This window comes from Conger conger, chromosome 1 (genome assembly GCF_963514075.1).
Source record: "Conger conger chromosome 1, fConCon1.1, whole genome shotgun sequence".
Taxonomy (NCBI): domain Eukaryota; kingdom Metazoa; phylum Chordata; class Actinopteri; order Anguilliformes; family Congridae; genus Conger; species Conger conger.
In genome coordinates, this window is record NC_083760.1 from 25,858,063 (window position 1) to 25,879,977 (window position 21,915).

Here is a 21,915-nt window from a genome sequence, read left to right on the forward strand (position 1 = left end):
AGTCTTACTATGTCTGATTGAAGTCAGAAAGCCGGTAAGCTTTCTCACTTTCTGTCATTTCTTTGCAAATAAATACGAAAGTTAAAGAGAAAAATAGCTATTGTTGTGTTTTTACTGGATCTGTTTCATCAGACGATGTTCACCTGTGAAATGTTAAAAAGGGCATTTTTCCCTAACAACATCAATCTGATGTTTTGCTAATTCAAAGGGGGTTTAAAGCAGTAAGACATTAAGGAAGTTGTTGCTTTCCTCATTGTGGGAAAATGGATGTCAAAATGGATTGTGAGAGGGTCGCTATTTACTGGCTGGTTGCAGCCAGAGGAAAACTTACAGAGAGACATTCCCCACACATGCAGTAACTAAGTAATCTAAATGAAAAGTTTTTTGATACACAATAATATCTGCTTTGATGGAGCTGTCTGAAAGTATGAAAACAATGAATTGTTTTGTGTATGCAAGTTTCTGTTCTTCCTCCTTTTGAGTGTAGAAGATACATTAAGACTTTTTCATCATTTTTTATACTCTGATGAAAGTCTGTTTGTGTAAGCACAATGCCTGCATTGACTCATCTTAACTGATTATATTCCAAAACATCACGATAATTTGATCATGGGTGTGTGGTTGACAAGCCCAGCTCTCTGTATTCTTTTTTCCAATAGATTTATTATCCTAAATGAGGTCTTTTTTTCAGTCCAAAAAAAACACGGTGCTACCACTATGACTTCATCTTCCTTTGCTTTACCCGACCATGGCTGGCTAGTGATTCAACTTCCTTTCGTTTTGAATTCCATTTCCTGTGGTGCCCTTAGCCCCCTTGCACCAGCGCTGTTTTATTTAAGAGCGCTGTGGAAAGTGGCTCTGGCTTGATCCCACTTCCTGCTATTCTCTGCCATTTCCCACAGGAAGCATCTGCACCGGTCTCACAAGGCGCACCTATACAGGGGCACAATAGCAGCAGAACAGTCGACAGTCGATGAACCACCTCCCAAGACATACGTATGAAGACTGAGAAACCAGTTGTCACATGACTCAAGCAGACTCAGGTTTGTATTACTTTGTTTGACGTGTGGTAACCTATAATGTTCGGGTGGGGTTCTCACACAGAAACAATGATCCTTTGTTTAACAAAACTTATGAGACAACTAATGGCAAGGGGCTAGAAGTCTTGATGTGCTTGGGACTGAAATTAGATCTTAACAACATTTTTAATAATTAATTATTTGGCCGTATCATTTTGGTGTTTTTAGCCCTTTCCTTTGAAATCCTTGCTGTGGATAACCTAATTTATTGACACTCCTTTCGCATAGCAACAGCAGAAGTCTTGACAGGATGGACGGGAGGAAACCAACATTAATCATTCAGAAGTTCATGTTGGCCGGCCTTTTCTACAAAACGTACTCTTCTCTCTGCTGGTCCTAGTCTTTAATAATAATGTTGGCTCTCTCTTATCTTCAGTGTCCTACGGAGTACTCCTGCTGGATACGCCGATGACTTTAACTGCACCCTTGACTCGTATGAACGCTGCAATTGTTTCGATATCCCACCCTGGAGGACGTGGACGGCCGTATCGATTCGGAGCACACATCCTGTGCTTGTTATCTCGGGAGGACCCCTTAGGGTGTGGCTAAGAAAGAGTCTGGGAAAAAAAATTGTCGGCACTCATTCTCTCCTAGAATAAGCCAGAGAGAGGGTTGCTAGCCTTGGAGAGCCGCAGAAGATTTGGGCTGATTTCAGAGAGGAGTGATGGAGCGTTGGATCTGCTTTTTGGGTTTTCTGAGAGTAACCTCCTGTCTAACCAACGTGCTCTATAATCTCCACTCTAAGGAGGCCAGCTTCGACCAAGCACTGAAAACCTGCCAGCTCGACGGCTATCTGACAGACATGGCAGAGGAAGAAGAGGCCAAAAATATCATATCGCTTATAGAGGGCCGAATTAACCATGCGGGTACCCATCAGTTCTGGATGGGCCTGAGGAAGACAAATACGGAATGCATTCTGAACGATCTACCGCTGAAGGGGTTCAAATGGACCGTGAGCGACAGCAGCGAAACGAACGTAAGCAAGTGGAAGAAGACTCCGGATGAAACCTGCACTTCCGTGCTGTGTGGACTCCTCACTGTGGATTACAAAGAGAACACAGTGACAGACTGGGGCTGGATAGGGAGCAGCTGCAGGGAAGAGCATCCATTTATATGCAGAGTAAATAAGCAAATGGCTGAAACATCACAGCCTGAATGTGAAAAACCGACAATCTTTCAGGCTTTGAAGCTTTTAAAAGTGGAGCATAATCCCCTACTACTGGAAGTCCACTGTCCATCCAACGACACATTTATCTTAACGTGCTCCCCAGGTAATAAAGAGTGGATGCTGGGAAGCGGGTCAGGTGACATAACGGAGATTTGCCTTGCGTGCAACCCAGGGTATACCAGGAGTGACATGGGGAGCTGCATTGATATCAATGAATGCGCGAAAAAGCCGTGTGAGTCGGGCTGCACCAACACGGAGGGCTCTTACGTCTGCACATGCGACGCAGCCATGGGATACGAGCAGAGTGAGGACTCAAAGTCATGCAAAAAACTGCTGAGCCCAACAGAGGCTCCGGCCAGCAGCACCACCACCGTCCAGTCCTTGCCCCCTACCCACCCGACTCCCCAGGCCACGAATGGAAAGGGTTCTACAGTCACCCTCCCCCCAGGTCCTGCCCCTACCACAGGCTCCAGTGTGAATCTGGAGACCTCTGAGGCCAAATTCAGTATCTGGATCCCAGTGGTGGCAGCAGTACTAGCGCTATTGTTTTTGGTGGTGATCGCCTTGATTATAGTGAAATGCTGCCGTAGGAAGCGGTCAAAGAAGCTGTCTAAGGAGAAGGGGGGCAAGTGGAAGGAAACGGTTGTCCTGAAAGCTGCAGACTCACTGGAAGAGATCAACCAAAAGGAGATTGTGTGAGAGAACCTGCTTTTGGACACTTACTGAAGGGGGTGATTCAGTCAATGACAATTTCCAACTGTATAGGTATATAGAAGTAAAGCCTGCCTTAAATTTGATTAGATGTACTTGTGTTTTGTACTTGTTTACTGGTTAAAAAATGACTTATAGTCTTTCGGGCTATGAGGGCACTACATGACGAAATAGTTCTCTGCAAGATTGTAGAAATACAGTGTGGCCTGTTTACGGGTAGAGTGTGAGTGTGTACTGTATGTGTGCGAGACCTGGATTAAATCAACATTTTACTTCAACTCATAAATTGAATGTACATAATTGATGAGTTAAGCAATCACCAAAATAGTTCTTCATAAATCAATGCTAAAAACAAATCTTACCATGATCCAGGCCTGTGTGTTTGTTTAAGTCAAAATCAAAGTTTGTAGTTTCAAGTCAATTTAAAGGCTTGGTTTCTTTCGTGTTATTTTCTAGCTGTACACAATGGTGTTTATATCATTAAAGCATTATAATTATGAATAGTTTTACAAATTGTTGTTCTGAAATATGTAAGTTTGTCAATTGATATACAAAAATGCATTCATTTTTACTAAAGTATAACCTATTTATGTATGCTGTTTTATCTTTCTTTCCCTTCCCTTCTTGCTTCCTCTTCTATATAATAAGATACATTTATCCATGATGAGAAAACTGAATAAAAACACTATTAGTATGTGAAAACATGTGAGAAACAAGTTATCAATTTACCTTATAATAATGGCCATTATTGAATATTTGCTTTGAAAAATGAAAAGGCATTTGAAGAATGTTTTGTTGGATGTATGAAGTACATGCTTAATTATAGGCTACTGGTAGGCTATATACTTCCCTCTTTGATTTATTTTAGCAATGATACGTTGCCAAAGGAAGTGAGACACATTGGAATAAATAATGTAAAACAGATAAAGATCTATAGTACGATCACTGCTCTGTGAGGCAGTTTTAACTGTAAGATTATTTGAGATAAACTGTTGTGTAGCACATTCGTGAGGCCATGATGATGTTATTTCCCTGTGCATGAAACTGAGCCGTTAACTCTCGTTCACCAACCCTGCCTCTTCCTGTCACACACTGCACTCAGGAAGCACGCACTAAAGCAAACCCAAAGGATCTTGCACGCTCTGAACACACCCCAAGCCACATTACCACATTAGTGCATATTTGAACAGTCTCTGAAATGGACAGCGAACACACTTTGTAAGTCTGACAGAACGGAATTGGATAATGGTTGAATGACAGATAAACAAGTCATTTCAAGTGACTTAATGTGACAAATGTATTTACGACACTTTTTTACGTCCTTTTTTTCATTATTTTTTACACTATGTTGTTCGAGCTGAAATCAGATCAATTTATTGTTTTATTAAACAGTATTTTCAGGTCACATTAAACCAAGTACTTTTGTGTATATAGATATGAATTACGTCATTTTATATGGCACGCAAGGAAAACTGGGAAACAAAGCTTCGTCATTCTGAGAGCAAATTTAATTGGCCGTTTCACCGTTAACAGTTGTGCTAAAGTTGTTACCATTGGCCGACACTGATCTGTAAGACCAATATTACAACATGATAAAAGACAAGAGCTCACCTCCACCTGGAAAGTTGCTCCAGATTTTCTGACACCATTCACTATTCGGCTACATATTGATAAAATCATATGAATATGTTCATATGAAAAATCATGTTGATTTTAAACAATAAAATAGGCTACATTCCTTCTTGCTTTAAATGTTTGGAAATAAACCCCGATTACTTAAAACATTAATTGCACAAAGATTAGCCTTCAAGTTACCCTACGACGATTAATTTAAAAGTGAATAGGCGAGACAATACCCAATTTTATACTGAAAAATGAACACGGGATTTGAAGAAAGCAAAATTTAATTACGACAATATAAACAGTCAATAGCAGGGGTGGAACAAGCGAATACTGCAATAGCAATAATAATAAATGTAAAAATGAAAAAAACACGTGATGGTCACATTGACGGATTTGTTCTGAACATCATATAGGCTAATAGACCTGTGCTATAGCGTTGTGGTCCTCGATGTGCAAGTGCCATTCCTATACGTGCTGTCCGACTCCATATTATCCGGTTGAAATTCATCCACACTGTATGCGCGACTTTTCAGAGCTGTAGCATAGTAATCAATTGGTTCCTCTGTCGCATTTTCCATCCAGCGGAGGCACAGAATCCTTTGGAACGAACGTTTGAAATTGTCCGAAAGAAACCCGTAAAGTATGGGATTCGCACAACTGTTCGCGTATCCTAAAATGACTGCAAGTTGGCTGATAGTTGCGTTGTGTTGCTCCACGAAAACATTTACGAGCTGAACAATGTGAAAAGGCATCCAACAGATCACAAACACGGTCACCACCATCATCACCATCAGGGTGATTTTTCTCTCGGACTTCTTGCGCTGTTGCCAGCCTGCCTTCAAGGCAACAACTCTCAACTTCACGATAATGAGAATGTAGCACATGCAGATCGCGATGACGGGGAATAGAAACCCCATCAGAAAGGCATAGATTACAAACACGGCCATCCACTGGCGCTCCGGCTCCGGCATCTGCATATTACAGGCGACAGAGCCGTCCGAATTCGGCGCTGTAGTGGAAAATATTATAATGGGCAAAATGACTAAAATAGAGAAGATCCATACGCCCAAGTTTACCATCTTTGCGATCGTGGGTCTTCGGTATCTGGCAGCTTTGATGGGATGCACGACTGCAATGTAACGGTCTATGCTGAGCACAGTAAGGCAATAGATACTAGTAAACATATTTATAGCATCAACACTTAGGACAAGGCGGCACAAAAGCGAGCCAAATGGCCAGTGATGAAGAAGCGACGAAGTCACCAAAAAGGGCACACTCAGCATTAGTAACTCATCCGCGATTGCCAAATTCAAAATATAAATGTTAGTCGCCGTCTTCATTTTTGCATACCTGAAAATCACATAAATTACCATGGAGTTTCCACACAGCCCGACCAAACATACTACGGTGTAAATGAAGGAGATGAGGATTGCGCTGCCATGAGAGTCGCTGTGTGTTTCGTTTCCAGACGAATTCAAAAGATAAAATCCGTCCTCAAAGCCCAGATGCTTAAAGGAGTTGTTTGGCAGCATTTTCTGGTTGATCGTCGACTATCAGTGAGTGAAATGTTACACTTTAGATGATCCCGTTCAGCATAATGAGACTGAGGCGCATTTCTCAACTGATGGAACGGAGGAGCTATCCACAGTACGCATCCCTCCGCTTCAGATTCTCTCACTGCAGAGCCCTACCCGTTTCAGGACCAGGGATAGTTACTCCCTGTCAAGCTTCTTGGGTATTAATTGTGGGTCTCAACGTCACACGCACTGAATTGACGTTGACACGGGTTTTTACCGAAACAAACTGTAGGGAATACATATTGTACACCTTAAAATAATAATACTTGCTTTCTTCTTATTGAGTTATGTCTTTCTATATTCTTCACTGTAATAGAATATGCTTTCTAAAATTTCTGATTTCACAGGGCATATAATTTCTGCATATACGGACATACACTCAGTGATTACTTTATTAGGTATTTATTAGACTGATTTTTTTAAATTATTGGTCTTCTGTTGCTGTAGCCTATCCACTTAAGAGGTTTGATGTATTTTGTGTTCAGAGATGTTCCTCTGCATAACACTGTTGTAATGCATGGTTATTTGCATTACTGTCACTGCTGCTCACTGGATGTTTTCCCCATTCCATTCTCTGCAAACTCAAGCGATTGTTGTGTGTGAAAATCCCAGGAGTTTCTGAAATACTCAGACCACCCTGTCTGGCACCAATGATCACATTTCTCCCCCACTGTGACATTTGGTCTAAACAACAGCTGAACCTCTTAACCATGTCTGCATGCTTTTATGTATTTAGTTGCTGCCACATTATTGGCTTATCAAAATCAGCAAGCTGGTGTACAGCTCTACCCACTGAGTGTATTTACATTTACATGATCAACTTTCCATGATCCTCTTTTTGCTTAGAAAATATAACAGAACACCATCGTCAAAAATGCTAAATGCTAAAGAATAAAATACATTTACTATTAAAGCTGCAACATGTATATGCAGTGAAAAATATGGAAATGGCATGGGCTTTGCTCCTGAAAGATATTTCAGGTACATGGCTGCAATAAATTTATTCTGTTAAACATTCATATCTAAATGTGATTAATGTGCTGAAAGTCTTTGTTACTCTTAAGCAAAGCCATAAGCCTGATTCACTCATAAAAATAACATGTTTATATGAATATTTAATATTTGTTTTATATCTGGCCAGTCATTTCAGGAGGTAAACTTTTGATAGTCACATCAACAGTGAGTTACTTACTGTTCTTTCACATGTTCCATTGGATACTGACGAAAATTGGGTTGAACATTTTGTGCAAGGTTTGAACACCATTGAATGCAGCCTGACCCCTAGAGCTTCTGTTTATTTGTACGTTAACCTCAAGGGTTACACTGCTGCCCCATGCAATGACAATGGTGTCAAATTAGAAAAAGATTCTTGACCCTATATAATAACCTATTCATATTATTATTTTTTTCACTACTACAGATGTTGTAAAACTGATAATGCTACGATGCATCCTGGAAATTGAGGTCCGGAGACCAGCCCACAACACATTCTGGTGCCTGATGTGATTTTCAGCTCACTTTGCACCTATCCAAGCCCCATCACACCAATACACCAATCAAGCTGTTTGCCTGACAGTAAAGAGGGTGACCTAATTGTTTCTATACTCCCATGATCCAATGAAGGCCCAGCTCAGCTGTTGGACTGTTGGGCCAAAACAAAGTGGTTGCTGGCACTGCTTTCCTGAATTGACATTGCAGCAATGAGACTGGTTTATGAATACAAATGTGAGTTTGCTCCTGCATTGAGTGGGGTGATTACTCGTGGTCTGCCTTCCTTGTGGTGGTCTATGATGAAAAAAAACAATTACTCCCTAGTCCTTAATTTCTATTCAAAATGGTCAAAACCTTGACATCTCAGGGTGTGGTAGCAATAATTGTTGTCCGATTACTGACCTGTGGGTAACATGACTGGGAGTCTGTTAAGCCCTAATTTGATTTGATTTCACAATAGAAGCCTAATGCCCAATCACATTTGAAACCCTTGCTATGGTCATTGCAACATCGTTCATCAGTTTGGTCAGATGTTGTTCAGGCTGTATATATTTATTTATTTTTGCCCCTCACTGTTCACTGTTACCTCGCTCTGATTTGTGAAACAAGATATCATTTGATAGGATCTCATTCACATTGAATATAAAATCATCTCAGGTACCTCTGCACAGGTGGTCTGTAAACTTACTGTACTGCCAATAACAGTCAATATTTAACTGCATCTCCACTTGGACTGATGGGCATGGACATTGATAGTGTGGTCAGGATTCCTGTCTGGGTGGCAGGGTACAAACCAATGCTTCAGATGGAGGCACCAATTGAGTGGTTCATTTGCAGTCTTACAGCAGAGCATAGTTTGAAAGAACTTTGTTTCAGCCATCTTATTTTAAAGATTTAAAACTCAAGTTGAATCCCCAGACACTCTTTAAGCATTTTAAGGCTTTCTTCATAAGTTTATCGAAGACCTGGGGCCAGGCCTGTTGGACGTCTGTGTCTGAGTTGCTTTATCATTGTTCAGCACGTTGTTAGAATTAAAATGGATTTTTGGATTTTCTCCCAATTTGGTAGCCAATTATACCCTATCTATTCTAATTGGCCATGTTGCTGTGGATACAACGCAACAGCCCCATGGCTCAGGAGGATCAAGATATTAAATGGTAAATGGTAAATGGCAGGCATTTATATAGCGCCTTTATCCAAAGCGCTGTACAATTGATGCTTCTCCATTCACCCATTCATACACACACTCACACACCGACAGCGATTGGCTGCCGTGTAAGGCCCTGACCAGCTTCTCAGGAGCATTTGGGGGTTCGGTGTCTTGCTCAGGGACACTTTGACACTGCCCGGGCGGGGGATCGAACCGGCAACCCTCCGACTGGCAGACGACTGCTCTTACTGCCTGAGCCATGTCGCCCCCTTCTGCAAGCCACATCATCTCAAGTTCCCATCTCCGTGACTCTGAGGCAAGTGCAAACAGGGCTCTACTGTATACGGTGATCCTACAGCCCCTGCTGAGTCCCTCCCCCCACCCTCAGAGGGGCGAGCCAATTATACCCCTTTACATGTACCGGCCAACCTCGGCTTTGGCACAAACCTCGGTCCTCGGTGTGCCACTGCCACGAACTGATGCCTGCATCAAAGTTCGCTGCTTTAGCTGCGTGCGACCGCAGCACTATTTATGTGTTAATGTTGAATACAAAATCCAATACTTCATAGCCTAAGGCCAGTAGCCACAATTAGGTGTTGAATGAATATGTCATATTTTAGTTATTTTATAGAAGTGGGGTCTTCTGCCACAGGGTGGTGATTTTAGGAAGTTTTGAGAGGATTGTTGTAATCCTTTCAGGGCTAAGGACTGGAATGGCAGGTTATATGACTTTCCATTCACTGTATAGTTTGGATAATACAGGGGCAGCCTGTAGCGGTAGTGGTTAAGGTGTGTGACTGATTCAATCCCCGGTGTAGCCTCGATAAGATCCGCACAGCTGTTGGGCTCTTGAGCAAGGTCCTTAAACCCTCCATTGCTCCAGGGGGAATTGTCTCCCGCTTAGTCTAATGATCTGTAAGTCGCTTTGGATAAAAGCCTCAGCTAAATAACATGTAATGTAATGTAATAATGCAAATTGCTGCAAGGTTAAACACTCTGAGGCCTTCAGCCCTCCAGGGCAGGGTCTGCCAGTGTGCCAGTGTGTCCCATCCCTGATTCAGCGTTGACATGCCGCTGTGTGGTCAGAGATGGAGGTATCTGCACAGGACAGGCAGTTGGCTTTTCATTTACCTTGGCACTACGCAAAAGTGTACTGTTGGGCTGCTGCACATTTTGATTTGCACTGCCACCTAGTGGTGAATATAACAATCAAGATCACTAAATGGTAAATGTCTCGTACATTGTAGCTTTGTTTCGGAGATTATTTTCTTGGATTGGTTTATGAGTGGGCTGATAATAATGAGTTCCTTTTACAGGGAAATGTCTGTTTGTTTTAAGGAGCTGTTGTGTTCATTGCACTGATTTAGCTGCGTACACAGGTCCCATTGTCTCAGGTTGCTGAACATTTTATTCTCTTATACGCAACAGTATGGCATCTGGTACTTTAACCTGAAACTTCACCCATACAGTACATCAGTGCATCGAGACCCATGCACTGGATCTTCAATTAATTTGACTGAAAAATTAATATGTTATGTAATTAAAAGTGTAAGCACTAAGATAAACATTAAAGGTAAATGTTCAAAATATGCAATATACAACAACTGTCATATAAATGCATTTGAATACATAACATAAATGCATATACTGTATGCGCATGTCATGTCATGTCATTTTCATATGTAAACAGGTACAGCATACAGCGATTCATCAAAACAATTCAGGTTATGTAACTTTCAGTGGTACAGTAACAATGCCCAACCCAGCAATTTGAACCTTGTCCTTTATCCTCTCTAACACCGTGTTCATTCTTGCACTAGCCTATCTGCCAAAAACAGCGTCCAGCAGACAGAATGGTTACAAACAGTAACTCAATTTTCTTTTCGTCCCCCCGCTATTGTTCCATACACAGGGAACAGAGGGAGGGTGAAATCCACTTCTGATGACTTAGCAGGGTTTTCGGAATAACTATGCCGTAGCACGAAAAGATGATTTCAGTTTTTTTCCGAAGGCCTCACTTATTTCCATTGGAACATTAACCTCGCCGTAAGTTAAGATAAGCACATATAAGACAAATAATGATGTGCGCCTTCCAGAGTTGGCAATCCTGGCCCAGGAGTCAAATTAATAAGAAAGAGAATCCCCATATGCATGTGCATAGCAAATGTTTTGGCAATCTTTTCAAGATATGTTTGGCCTGATGGTGGCGCTAGTGGAAAAGGTCAAGGGGCCGAATCAATAGGTTTCTTCTGCCAGGGAGCATGAATATGCACAGATAATTCCATGTCAATCTGGCCGATATGTTTCCAGATTCCAGATCTGTCACAGACGGATTGAAAAACAGATGGATGAACATCAATACATAACCTCCTTGGCAGAGGTATGAATCCAGTAAAATGAATGCTAGGAAATGAGACACAGGAGGTGTACCTGCCATTATGGCCTTGAGCGATCCCACAAACCCAAAGTGCACCAGTAAATATTCAATACTAGAGATGCATTGCACAGTATGTCAAACAAATATATGGCATTAAATAAAGAAATACATAAATAAAGAAATACTGTATGCCCATCTTTTAATAATCCATTCCACTATTCCAATGAAGACAGCGGAGGATGCATGAACAGTTAATTGCCCATGACATTACCTGCAGATAAATTATATTACTTGAACATGACTGTTACCAGTTTTTTTTTCCTGTTTTACTGTTCTCCCTCTACTGTAACATATTCATTGCTGAAAAAACAAGTTGGCAATGAAATGATAAAGGGAGGCAGAAATTAGGCCACCATTTATTGCGGGTATTTATTGAATGACATTGAACTGAAAGAGCCTTTTGTGAATGCCTGCTTAAAATAAACTTGTACAAACAGCTTCAGCCATTTTCCAGGCACAGAGCAGAGACATGTCCAGCCCAGTAATGCACCTCATATTGGCTTAATACATAATTCTTAAAAATGAAGCTGGTGCATGCCCTTATTTAGACTTGAGCCACTAGTGTTACTTAAAATAATAATAATTTTAAAAGCTGTTTAATACCTCACACAACTAAGCCCAGCCATTTTGTCTTTGCACAGAAAATCCATTTCTTCCTCAGCCTCTGAAAAGTCAATCCTTTGAGGCTGTTCTCCAAAATCACATCTTCGTCTTGATGCCCAGCCTTAGAAAAACTTATTTCAAGATAGTGTGCTGTAGTGACAGGAAGGATTGAAAAAAAGGGTTTCAGAATATTTGGAAAGATTTGCAGATATTTAACCCCTTAAGTCTCATCGGCTTTTTCGTGGTGCAATTTTCAATCACTATAGTAGCATGATATACCACTTGAAAGCTCACGGTTTTATAGTGTATAACTTATTTTAAGATGCCATTCAGTTCCTTATTTTGTAACATGTGGGTGGAAAAACAAGCGCAGGGGGATAGGAAAAGTGCAATTAAGACAAATTAATAATTTAATTAATATGGGATTGCAGTTGTGGTTGGAACAAAAACCACCATACATATGGCTCCCCAGGACTGAATTTGACTAAAACTAGTTTCTTATTTTCTGTTATGTACAATTTAAATTTGTTCAACCTAAAGACCCCAAAAGAGTCCAGAATTGCATTGTCACAGCAGCTACAGTATAAAACTAATAGTTAGAACTACCTATGCAAATGTATAATGTTTTTTTATTTTTTTTATGAAGGCTAGTCAAGTTTATGATGCTGGTCCAAAGCACATTAACTGTGTCAATAATTTGGGAAAAATATAATCTGAATCTGAATTATTTTGCATTAGAGAAATTATGTTCTCCAGTGGAATTATGTAACACAGGATTTTCCCATCAAAAATACATATGTTATGTAACATAATAATCAAATTGAAACATATCTAGTGAGCCTATCTACAGACCTGATTCGGATTAAGCAAGACACAAATACAAATAAGAACAAAGTCAGTAGCTGATGTCTTAAATTATTAAAGCAGGTAAACGTCTTACTGAATTCCTCCAATATCAACTATGTCATGTCACATCATATTTATGTTGCTTTTCCATTACTGTCCGCCACTGATGCTTTGAGTTTGCTTGCATTAATATTCGGATGGGCTGTGCATAAGTGGCCTCTGAGCTGATTCTATATGAATTTAGAGAGAAAAAAGCACAAAGGAGGCCCATTTTGAATCTCTTTAAGATGGTCTCAGGATCCTCTCAAGACAGCAGCAAAGGAAATGTATGTTCATACTGCTGCTAATTCACCAGGATGAAAGAACAATAAGATGTACTGGAGACTAGTGCAATGCCCAGTTTGTGAGTCCTGTGTAGGTGGACAAAATCAACTTTCATTAAGTATGCAACCAAGGCACTCGTTTTATGAAAAACATAAAATATTGAGATTAAATGTTGAGATGTAATGTGATTGCTGATGGAGACACTCAGTTCCAGGCTGTAGGAGGTTGCTGAGATCTGCAATACCTGCTCTTATGTTTCTCAAGTGTCCTCAATATTTGCTCAACTTTGATCTTTCCGCTTTGAAGAAACATAAAAAGTGCTGAAAGAACAACCTCCATATATCCGCTCGGCCTCCAACTAACAATGGGTCTGGCTTATGTGTTGCTCAAAGCATATTTTGTAACTTGAGACTCAGACCCAGATAGGGGTATATCAACAGAGGTCTGGAGCATTATTTCTGCAATTTTGTTAAGCTTCTACATTAAGAGGATATGCATGCAAAAAAGAGGAAAAGTGCTTTCAGTCAAATATATCCTGATTTATATAACTGTCCATACACTCACCTGCATGCAATTTTCTATTGAAAAGCTTGAAATATTGTGTATGAGCCCTGTTAACTCCCTCAATTAGCTATATTGTGGGGGTTAATAGTACTCATGGAATACCCGTAGTAACCTGTAGTTATTTACATTTCAGTACTTTGCCATTGGAATCGCTTTCCACAGACTTGAAAACGTATGTATGTCATGGTTTATATAAATGTGCACATGTTTTGATGTCAAATTTGTTTTTAGAAATTCCAAATCCACAGGGAGAGTACTGCACACATCTTTTTTAGGTGTTTCATAAATGTATTCCTTGGGGAAGAATTAAAATCTGCATTCACAGAAACCACAGCTTTACAGATGTGTACATACTCAGTGGATATTAGGTAGACCTGTACACCAGCTTGTTAATGTAAATATTTTATCAGCCAATCATGTGAAACTAAATGCACAAAAGCATGCAGATGTGGTCAAGAGGTTCAGCTGTTCAAATGTCAGAACGAGGAAGTTTTCACGCACAACAGTCTCTAGAGTTTGCAGAGAATGGTGCGAAAACAAAAAAAAAAAATCCAGTGAGCAGTTCTGCGGGCAGAAACACTTTGTTAATGAGAGAAGTCAGAAGAGAAGGGCTAGACTGGTTTGAAACTTGACAAGAAAGTGACAATAACACAAATAACCACACAATACAACAGTGGTATGCAGAAGAGCATCTCTGAACACACAACGCATCAAACCTCTACGTGGATAGGCCACAGCAGCAGAAGACAGAAAAAAAACCTAATAAAGTGCTCACAGAGTGCATATTGGACGGCATGGTGTCGTATTCAGTCCTTTCATTGCCCTAATAATCCACCTGCATACTCTGGTGAGTGTTTCCTCACGCAAACAAACCCAGCGTGTGGGCGGACGCGCTGTGCACAGGGCGATGTTCCTCTCGCCTCCAGGCAGTCTTTTACACCTGCCCAAATTAAAAACAAGAATGATTTCCGATGGCTGCCATGGAAATAGCCATTTCATAACATTTCGCCAGGGGACAGGATGGCTGGTTTGAACTCAGTTTGACAGGCCGATGTAATATTCACTGTTGGACAGTTCCTGGAACTCAGTCGGTGACCCAGTGGCACCATCTGTCAAACATAGCACCCTTTCAAAACAGCCACTGCTACCACAGCTCAACGAGAAGTGCTTCAACCAAAGAAAGCAGCACTGCATCTCCGGGCATAAAATCATATTTAAAACACAGGCCTGAATGACGATATCATACTTTGTGGAAAAAGCTAAACTGCCGCAGTAGGTTTTATACGGGTGGCTTCTGAATTACTTGGCAGGTATTTTGGAGCCAATAGATCATGTGCACCACACTGGTTGGCAATAGCACACTTTAAGTGACTACAGTATATCAAATGTCACGAAAGTCAGACATTTTGTGACCCGGTGAAATTTAATCTTTATCATGGAGAATGTTTGAGAACACACACTTGTGTTTTGTGTGTCGGCTTGTCCATCAAGCCAACACATATTCCCTGATATGTATCACACCTGAGAAATATGAATTATGTTGGAGGTTTAAGGTGTACATTCCTCCTTCAAATCACATTAATGAAATGGTGAGCTGCAATTACAATAAACAAGTATTACAATAAGCAAGTGAGAAAGTCACAAGTGAGCTATGGAAATGAATTTACTAAAGCACCATCACAAAGACGTAAATGTGATTTGCAGTTAGACCTTCTGAAACAAACAGTTCTGTTTTGGTTGGACAAAAGTGTTGAAACTTTGAATCACATAACTTAAACAAAAAACAAAGAAACAAAAAGGATGAAAGGGTTTTTTCTGTATTAACACAATACTGACAGATGCTTCGAAATGTATGCTAGCTCTGTTAGTCATGGTTTGCATTCAATCAACACGTGTCTTTAACTCTGACTTATAAGGGAAATGTTACACTTTTCCTTCATAAACCCAGTTGTAGTGATTGACTGAGATCATCAATCTGCCTTAGTGAAGAAATAAATATGTTTTACTGAAATCCTGGCTCATATAACAAATGTATCAACACAATGTTAAAATGGCATGCTACATAAGGGTTATACTGTATTATGCAAAATATATATATACAATTCCCTTCAGAATTTCAAGAAATCTGCTTACTTTTTATAAAACCAAAAGACACAACAGTGATGTTATCAATGCTTCTTACAGCATTAGCAAACTGCAGTGGTTATAGCCCACTGGGGATACATTACAGTATGGTAGATGTCACAACAATATTGGTTTTCATCTATAGAATAATGTTCCTCTTTTATGAAATAACAATTCAATAACTGTCCTAGGGGAAAGATCGGTTTGATGCATGAATTGATCAACAATATCATGGCAGGGTAAATTTGTTTGCATGATTGTGGATGCTGGTACAACTAAATGATGGTTGTTTCTGAATTACAATACGGTTGATAGTCTACTGTAAAAATTGTACTGTGAAACCAGCAGAGCATACTGTTTACAGTGTGTAGTTTACACACATGCACAAACATCTCCAGCAACTTTACTAATTACACAACGACACCAGTAGTGCTGCTTCAGAGGTGGCTTTTGTGGAGTTTGCAAATCAATAACATTAGCTGAGTCAATGTGTATTGAATGTATTTCTGGCTACATTAGGTGCAAAAATAAACGCTTAATGCCTATAAGAACAGATTTTAGCCCTGATGTCTGTTACAGGATGCTCACACCCACTGAAAACCAGCGAGACATTCATTGTTTTGTTTTTTATTCTGTATTTTTTACGCCTTCGATTGACTTGGCTGATTGATCAGTGCATGCTCTACCATCAATGCTTCTTCAACCAAAGAGCTCCTGAGCTCCTCTCTCTCAGAAAACAGTTGCTCTTGACGTAAAAAAAAAGAGATCAGACACACTGCCACTCAGCGTGGGGCTGGAACAGATGGCGTGCTTCTCACATTACATTAGGTTTTTCATTATTCCACTCTCCCAGTGTTTGGCATGGTTCCAGATGCTCTCCCTTACAAGACTCATGTTTTAATGCTGACTGTGACTAGGTATTAATGTCAGTTGCAAGCCAGGGGGAACCACTTTTTTCCATCTTATCTTGCAGATGTCCTTTTGGTGAGTGTTGACAGTCCAAATAAAGTCACAGCAGTCATAAAAGAAAAATAAATCTTAAAAATCATATCTATTCATCCAGTGAGCCATTAAATAAAACGTTTAACAGCTGACTGAGAAAGGCCCGGATTCAATTCATGTTTCCACTTGACATTCAGTTCAAAATGTCATTTTCCTCACAAACACAGATCCTCAAGCTAAATTTCAGGTTGCTGGACAGCAAAACTGACAAAACTGCAAAATTAGAAAACATATAATTGAATTCCTAGCGCAGCTTTAATCTTTGAATCAATCGTGTCACACAACTGCCAATTGACTGTTGAAGAGGTGAATATTCAGAAGGCTTCATAGGAGGTGAAGGACCCTGCTGTCCAGACACAAGATTAAGGGGTATTAGAAGAAGAGATACAGACCAAAAGGAGGCATTGAGTAGTTATATGTTGAGGGTGTGGTACCTCCAGTAAGAGAGGTTGAGAATCTGTATGGAGAGAATCAAAGGAGAGGACATAGCAAGAAGAAGAGCCCTACATGATTTAACCTTTGTGTTGTCTTAAAAATGACCTGCCACTATGTTTAACAGCAGAGAAACTCCTAAACTTCCTAAATTATTTTTTTTCAACTTGAAATTTGATGACAAAGTTTGTGATGAGTGACAGGTTGTTTCTTTATGCAAAATAGATTTGGGGTTTAAAATTCAATTAAGTTGCTGGGGGCAGTAAAGAAACTGCAACATCATGAGCATTTTTCACATGCTATTCATTATTCAAAAGCAGGCTTGCTCCTTATTTATAAGCATACTGATATAATACTACAATATTTTTAAAATGTATTTAGATGCTCACTGATATAAAATGGAGTCACGTCGATGAAAATGCCCTCTATTGTGGAGCCAAAGGTGTTTTGATTGTCTTCCTCAGGTATATTCTGTCACGCCTGCCAGTTCCCGGATCCCTTCACTTCATTCGCCTCATTACCCCACCTCATTTCCTGATCAGTTTCACCTGCATTGTTATCACCTCATTTATCCATTAGCACTGATTTCATTTGCCCTGTAATTCTCACCACATTCCTCACCCCCCTTCAATCATTCAATTAGCACTGGCACATGTGGAGCATTCACTTCCACGTAGTTAGTTATTAGTTAGATTCCCTGCACCTGTCCATTTCACTATTTAGTCCCAGCTCACACTCCCTTCCCAGACCGTTGAAGTTCTCCTTCTAAGTCAAGTGCCTTTTTCATGTCCTTGTCAGGTCCTGTGAGCGATCCAGTTCGTGGCCATACCCAGCCTTGTCTCCTGCCTGATTCCTGCTAGTTTGCCTGCCTGCTCGCCCTCATGTTTCCTGCCAGTTTCCCTGCCTGCTCACCCTCTTGTTCCCTGCCATCTTCGCTGGTTCCTGCCAACCTCACCTGCCTGGTTGCTGGTCTGGGGATTCTCATCTCCAGCTCACTCTGTCATTCCTTAATAAACACCTCCAGTGAGGAGTGCTTAACCTGACTGTGGCCTGCTTCTGCATTTAGGTCCTCACCAGTAACCCATTGTAACATATTCACTCGAATACTTGAAGCTAGAGAGACGAGATTCCTTGGAAGTCTCTCAAAGGAATCAATTTAGACGTAGGCATCGCAAATCTGTTTTAAAACATCAGCTTTTTGGCCATAAAATCTCAAGAACAGTTTTTGCAAAAGCATAACCGTCTCTGGGTGGGTGAGACTTAAGGGGTTCATAGATAAATGGTAAATGGCTTTATTCAAAGTGCTGTACAATTGACACTTCCCATTCACACAAACAGTCACCCACCAACTCAATTGGCTGCCATGCAATCCACCAACCAGCTCATCAGGAGCAATTGGGGGTTAAATATCTTGCTCAGAGACACTTCAACACACCCAGGGTAGGATCGAACCGGCAACCCTCCGACTGTGCATGATATATTTCAGATATATTATAAAGCTGCTAATTATCCCCTCCAAATGAACAAATGAGAAAAATAGCGTTACTTATGTTCGTAATCACCCATTCATATTGCTCCTTCATGCAGCTGGAAGCTGTTACATCAAAAAAATGTGCTTCATTCATTTTTTCTGTATGGTTGGCCATTTGTTTGGCTGGTATGTTGACTGTTCAGCAGGTGGCTTTATCTATGGCAACAGGAGAAATCGAAACCACAGAAACATTTTTCTAATGCCAAATGGAGCATCTCAAAGGATGAAATTAGTGCAGTAGCATGATTATGAATGCCCTTTTCACACTCCATATTCTTAAGAGCTGTTGATGAAAAAGAAATTGTTGATATTATCAACACCTGCAAGAAAAAAACTTCAACTGACTGGAATGGGTTTGATCTGACCGTGGTAAAGGAAGTGGTTGAGGGTGTTGCAAAACCATTAAGTCACGTCTTTAACTTGTCATTTCAAAAGGGTATATTTCCAGGTAAAATGAAAACTGCAAAGGTGATCCCTGTATATAAAACAGGTGATAAGCATCAATTTACTAATTATAGACCCATGTCCCTACTATCTCAATTTTCTAAAATCTTAGAAAAATGTTTCATTAATAGATTAGACAACTTTATCGAGGAACATAACTTATTATCAGATAGCCAATATGGTTTTAGAGCCAACAGGTCAACAGCTATGGCATTAATGGAGCTAACAGAGGAAATAACTAATTGTATAGATAAGGAAAAGTATGCTGTAGGAATATTTATAGATTTAAAGAAAGCATTTGATACAATTAATCATGATATATTGCTTAGTAAAATGGAAAGGTATGGGATCAGAGGAGTAGGGCAGTGAGCATCTAAATACATTTTAAAGTGGTTAAAAAGCTATATCAGCAACAGGCAACAATTTGTACAGTTGGGAGATCACAAATCATCTTGCTTAGACATTATATGTGGAGTCCCGCAAGGGTCAGTACTTGGTCCAATATTGTTTATTTTATATATAAATGATATATATAAAGTATCAAAATTATTTAAATTGGTTATATTTGCAGATGATACCAACATCCTTTGTTCCGGAGATAATTTAGAACAGCTCTTAGCGATGGTTAAAATAGAAATGAATAAATTAAAAACATGGTTTGATGTAAATAGATTATCATTGAATTTGAATAAAACCAAATTAATGATTTTTGGTAATCGTAAAATAGACACAAGAGTGCAACTGGTTGTGGACCAGGTTGATATTGAGAGGGTATATGAAATAAAATTTCTAGGGGTAATACTAGACTGTAAAGTTTCTTGGAAGCCACAGGTAAAATATATAAGATCCAAACTATCAAGGAGCATTGCTGTGTTGGGGAAAGCCAAACATATACTGGAACAAAGGGTGTTGTATATTTTATGTTGTTCACTTGTACTGCCGTATTTGACTTACTGTGTGGAGGTTTGGGGGAATGCCTATAAAACAACTTTACAACCATTATGTATACTCCAAAAAAGAGCATTAAGAATTGTACACCATGTTGGGTACAGGGAACATATTAATATATTATTTCTGAATTTCTGAGGGCACATGGCAATAAGGTACATGATGGCTCAGGTTAAAAGGAAAATAAGGAAATATGAAAAGGAATTAAATAGAATGTTGACAGAGACCTGATTTAAGTTTATTTTTGAAGTAAATAGGGGTAGGACCAGATAAGCAGAGACTTCATTCCTACTCCTTTTCGAACAAATACTATTATTTTCATTGTAATTATGATTAATATTGTACATTATTATGTTTTTGTTTTTTTTGTTTTTTTTTCTCCTTTTTGTTTTAAGATGTTTTTAATGTATTGTGTATTGTACTTATTATTATTTTCAAAATGTTTTTATGTTAATGTTCGAAATAAAGAAACTTTCATTCATTCATTCATTCATTCATTCATTCATTCATTCAGAAGCTGGGGTTTGAAATCTAGTTCTAGAAAACAGGATATGTTTTCTGAGGGGATGCATACGTATGCTAATCATTGTAAAGACAAATAAGTACAATCACAATGCCACAGTGTATAATACAATTATCTGAAACAAAACACAGGCCAGGTTAATCCAAATAAAATGTTAATTCCTAATGTGCAATCGCTCTAAAGCCATAATCATATTAAAGGGCTTTCAGTACAGTTAATTATTAAACAATTAAGGTCTATCTTGCCACAGCACAGTTTAAGATTAAATTGACCAAAATCCATTTAATATTTTTTAAATTATAGTAATTATTGAAATAAATAGTTTATTTTATGTTATTGTTCACCGAGCACAGATTCCAAATAACTAGTATTTCTATTTTATTTTTCTCCAAGCACAGATTCCATGGTTCTTCACTTTGATGGAGAGAATTGGCTTGAGTGGGAGAGTGCATGATCCTTTTCTATTCATAGCATCTAATGGGCACATGTTTTGTGTGTGTTTTTCAGAATTTTAATGAGCAGACAAACCTACACACCTTTGCCTGCATATGTCACATAGCAGAGCACCCATATGCAGGAAAAAAACAGCATTTAGTTTCTATAAGGCTTTTCACAGGTCTTTTCTTAAAGAAACAGACAAGTCTAACATGGAATCTTAAATAACAAGGACCAGCCAATCTGTAAGAAGAACAAATTGTAACATTTGATTCATGTCACCTATTCATTTTTTACAATCGTTTCACCACATTGCAGAGGGTTGTGAACATCCAGTTTCCTGAAAATATGGATATATTTCCTGAAAAATATGACAATACCATATGTTAACTTGCATTTACTATGAGAAAGTAAATTATCTCGAATGCTATGTTTTGTCTCTACTTGAGTCTAAATTGAAATGAATGAAACAACAGATGTGACATTCAGTAAGGCATACTGTATATGAATTTTGCTACTTATAACCTAAACTGGATACTTTCCATACATTCATATTACTGAACCTACAACTAGTTTAAAGGCCTATGCTGAAAAATGATTTCACTAATTCTATCACATCCCACTGTTGTTCTTGACTGTGGAGCATCAGTTGTGAATCCCCAAATTCTCCTTTTTCAATTTACCCTGTGCAAGCAGTAAAGGCTGATAAAAGATATGATTTGCTCCCAGAGGCATGGCTTTCATTCAGTCCCCTGGCTCATTGGAATTCAGTAAGTTTACCTTCACTTTGTCATCATGACCTTTACAAATGGCAACCCCGTGGCAATGTCTTCAAGGGGAACAGAATTTCAAGCAGGTAAACTTGAGCATCTCCACCTAGAGTCCTGCATGGTTTTTGATAAT

At 39.4% G+C, this 21,915-nt stretch overlaps 2 protein-coding genes across 2 annotated transcripts; one reads left to right on the plus strand and one right to left on the minus strand.

Moving 5' to 3' along the window:
- Positions 1-990: 990 nt before the first annotated feature.
- clec14a (C-type lectin domain containing 14A) lies at positions 991-3,660 on the plus strand. Its single transcript, XM_061259271.1, has 2 exons — positions 991-1,043; positions 1,456-3,660. Exon 2 carries the CDS (start codon positions 1,744-1,746, stop codon positions 2,944-2,946), a length of 1,203 nt encoding a protein of 400 aa, XP_061115255.1. The 5' UTR covers positions 991-1,043; positions 1,456-1,743; the 3' UTR covers positions 2,947-3,660.
- Positions 3,661-4,444: 784 nt separating this feature from the next.
- sstr1a (somatostatin receptor 1a) lies at positions 4,445-6,248 on the minus strand. The gene has a single exon (XM_061253845.1). The coding sequence runs from the start codon at positions 6,111-6,113 to the stop codon at positions 5,010-5,012; it is 1,104 nt and encodes a 367-aa protein (XP_061109829.1). The 5' UTR covers positions 6,114-6,248; the 3' UTR covers positions 4,445-5,009.
- Between the last annotated feature and the right edge of the window lie 15,667 nt (positions 6,249-21,915).

What these genes read in the sequence shown, in the direction of transcription:
- sstr1a (XM_061253845.1), bottom strand. Translation starts at nt 6,113, where the DNA reads ATGCTGCCAAACAACTCCTTTAAGCATCTGGGCTTTGAGGACGGATTT.
- clec14a (XM_061259271.1), top strand. Translation starts at nt 1,744, where the DNA reads ATGGAGCGTTGGATCTGCTTTTTGGGTTTTCTGAGAGTAACCTCCTGT.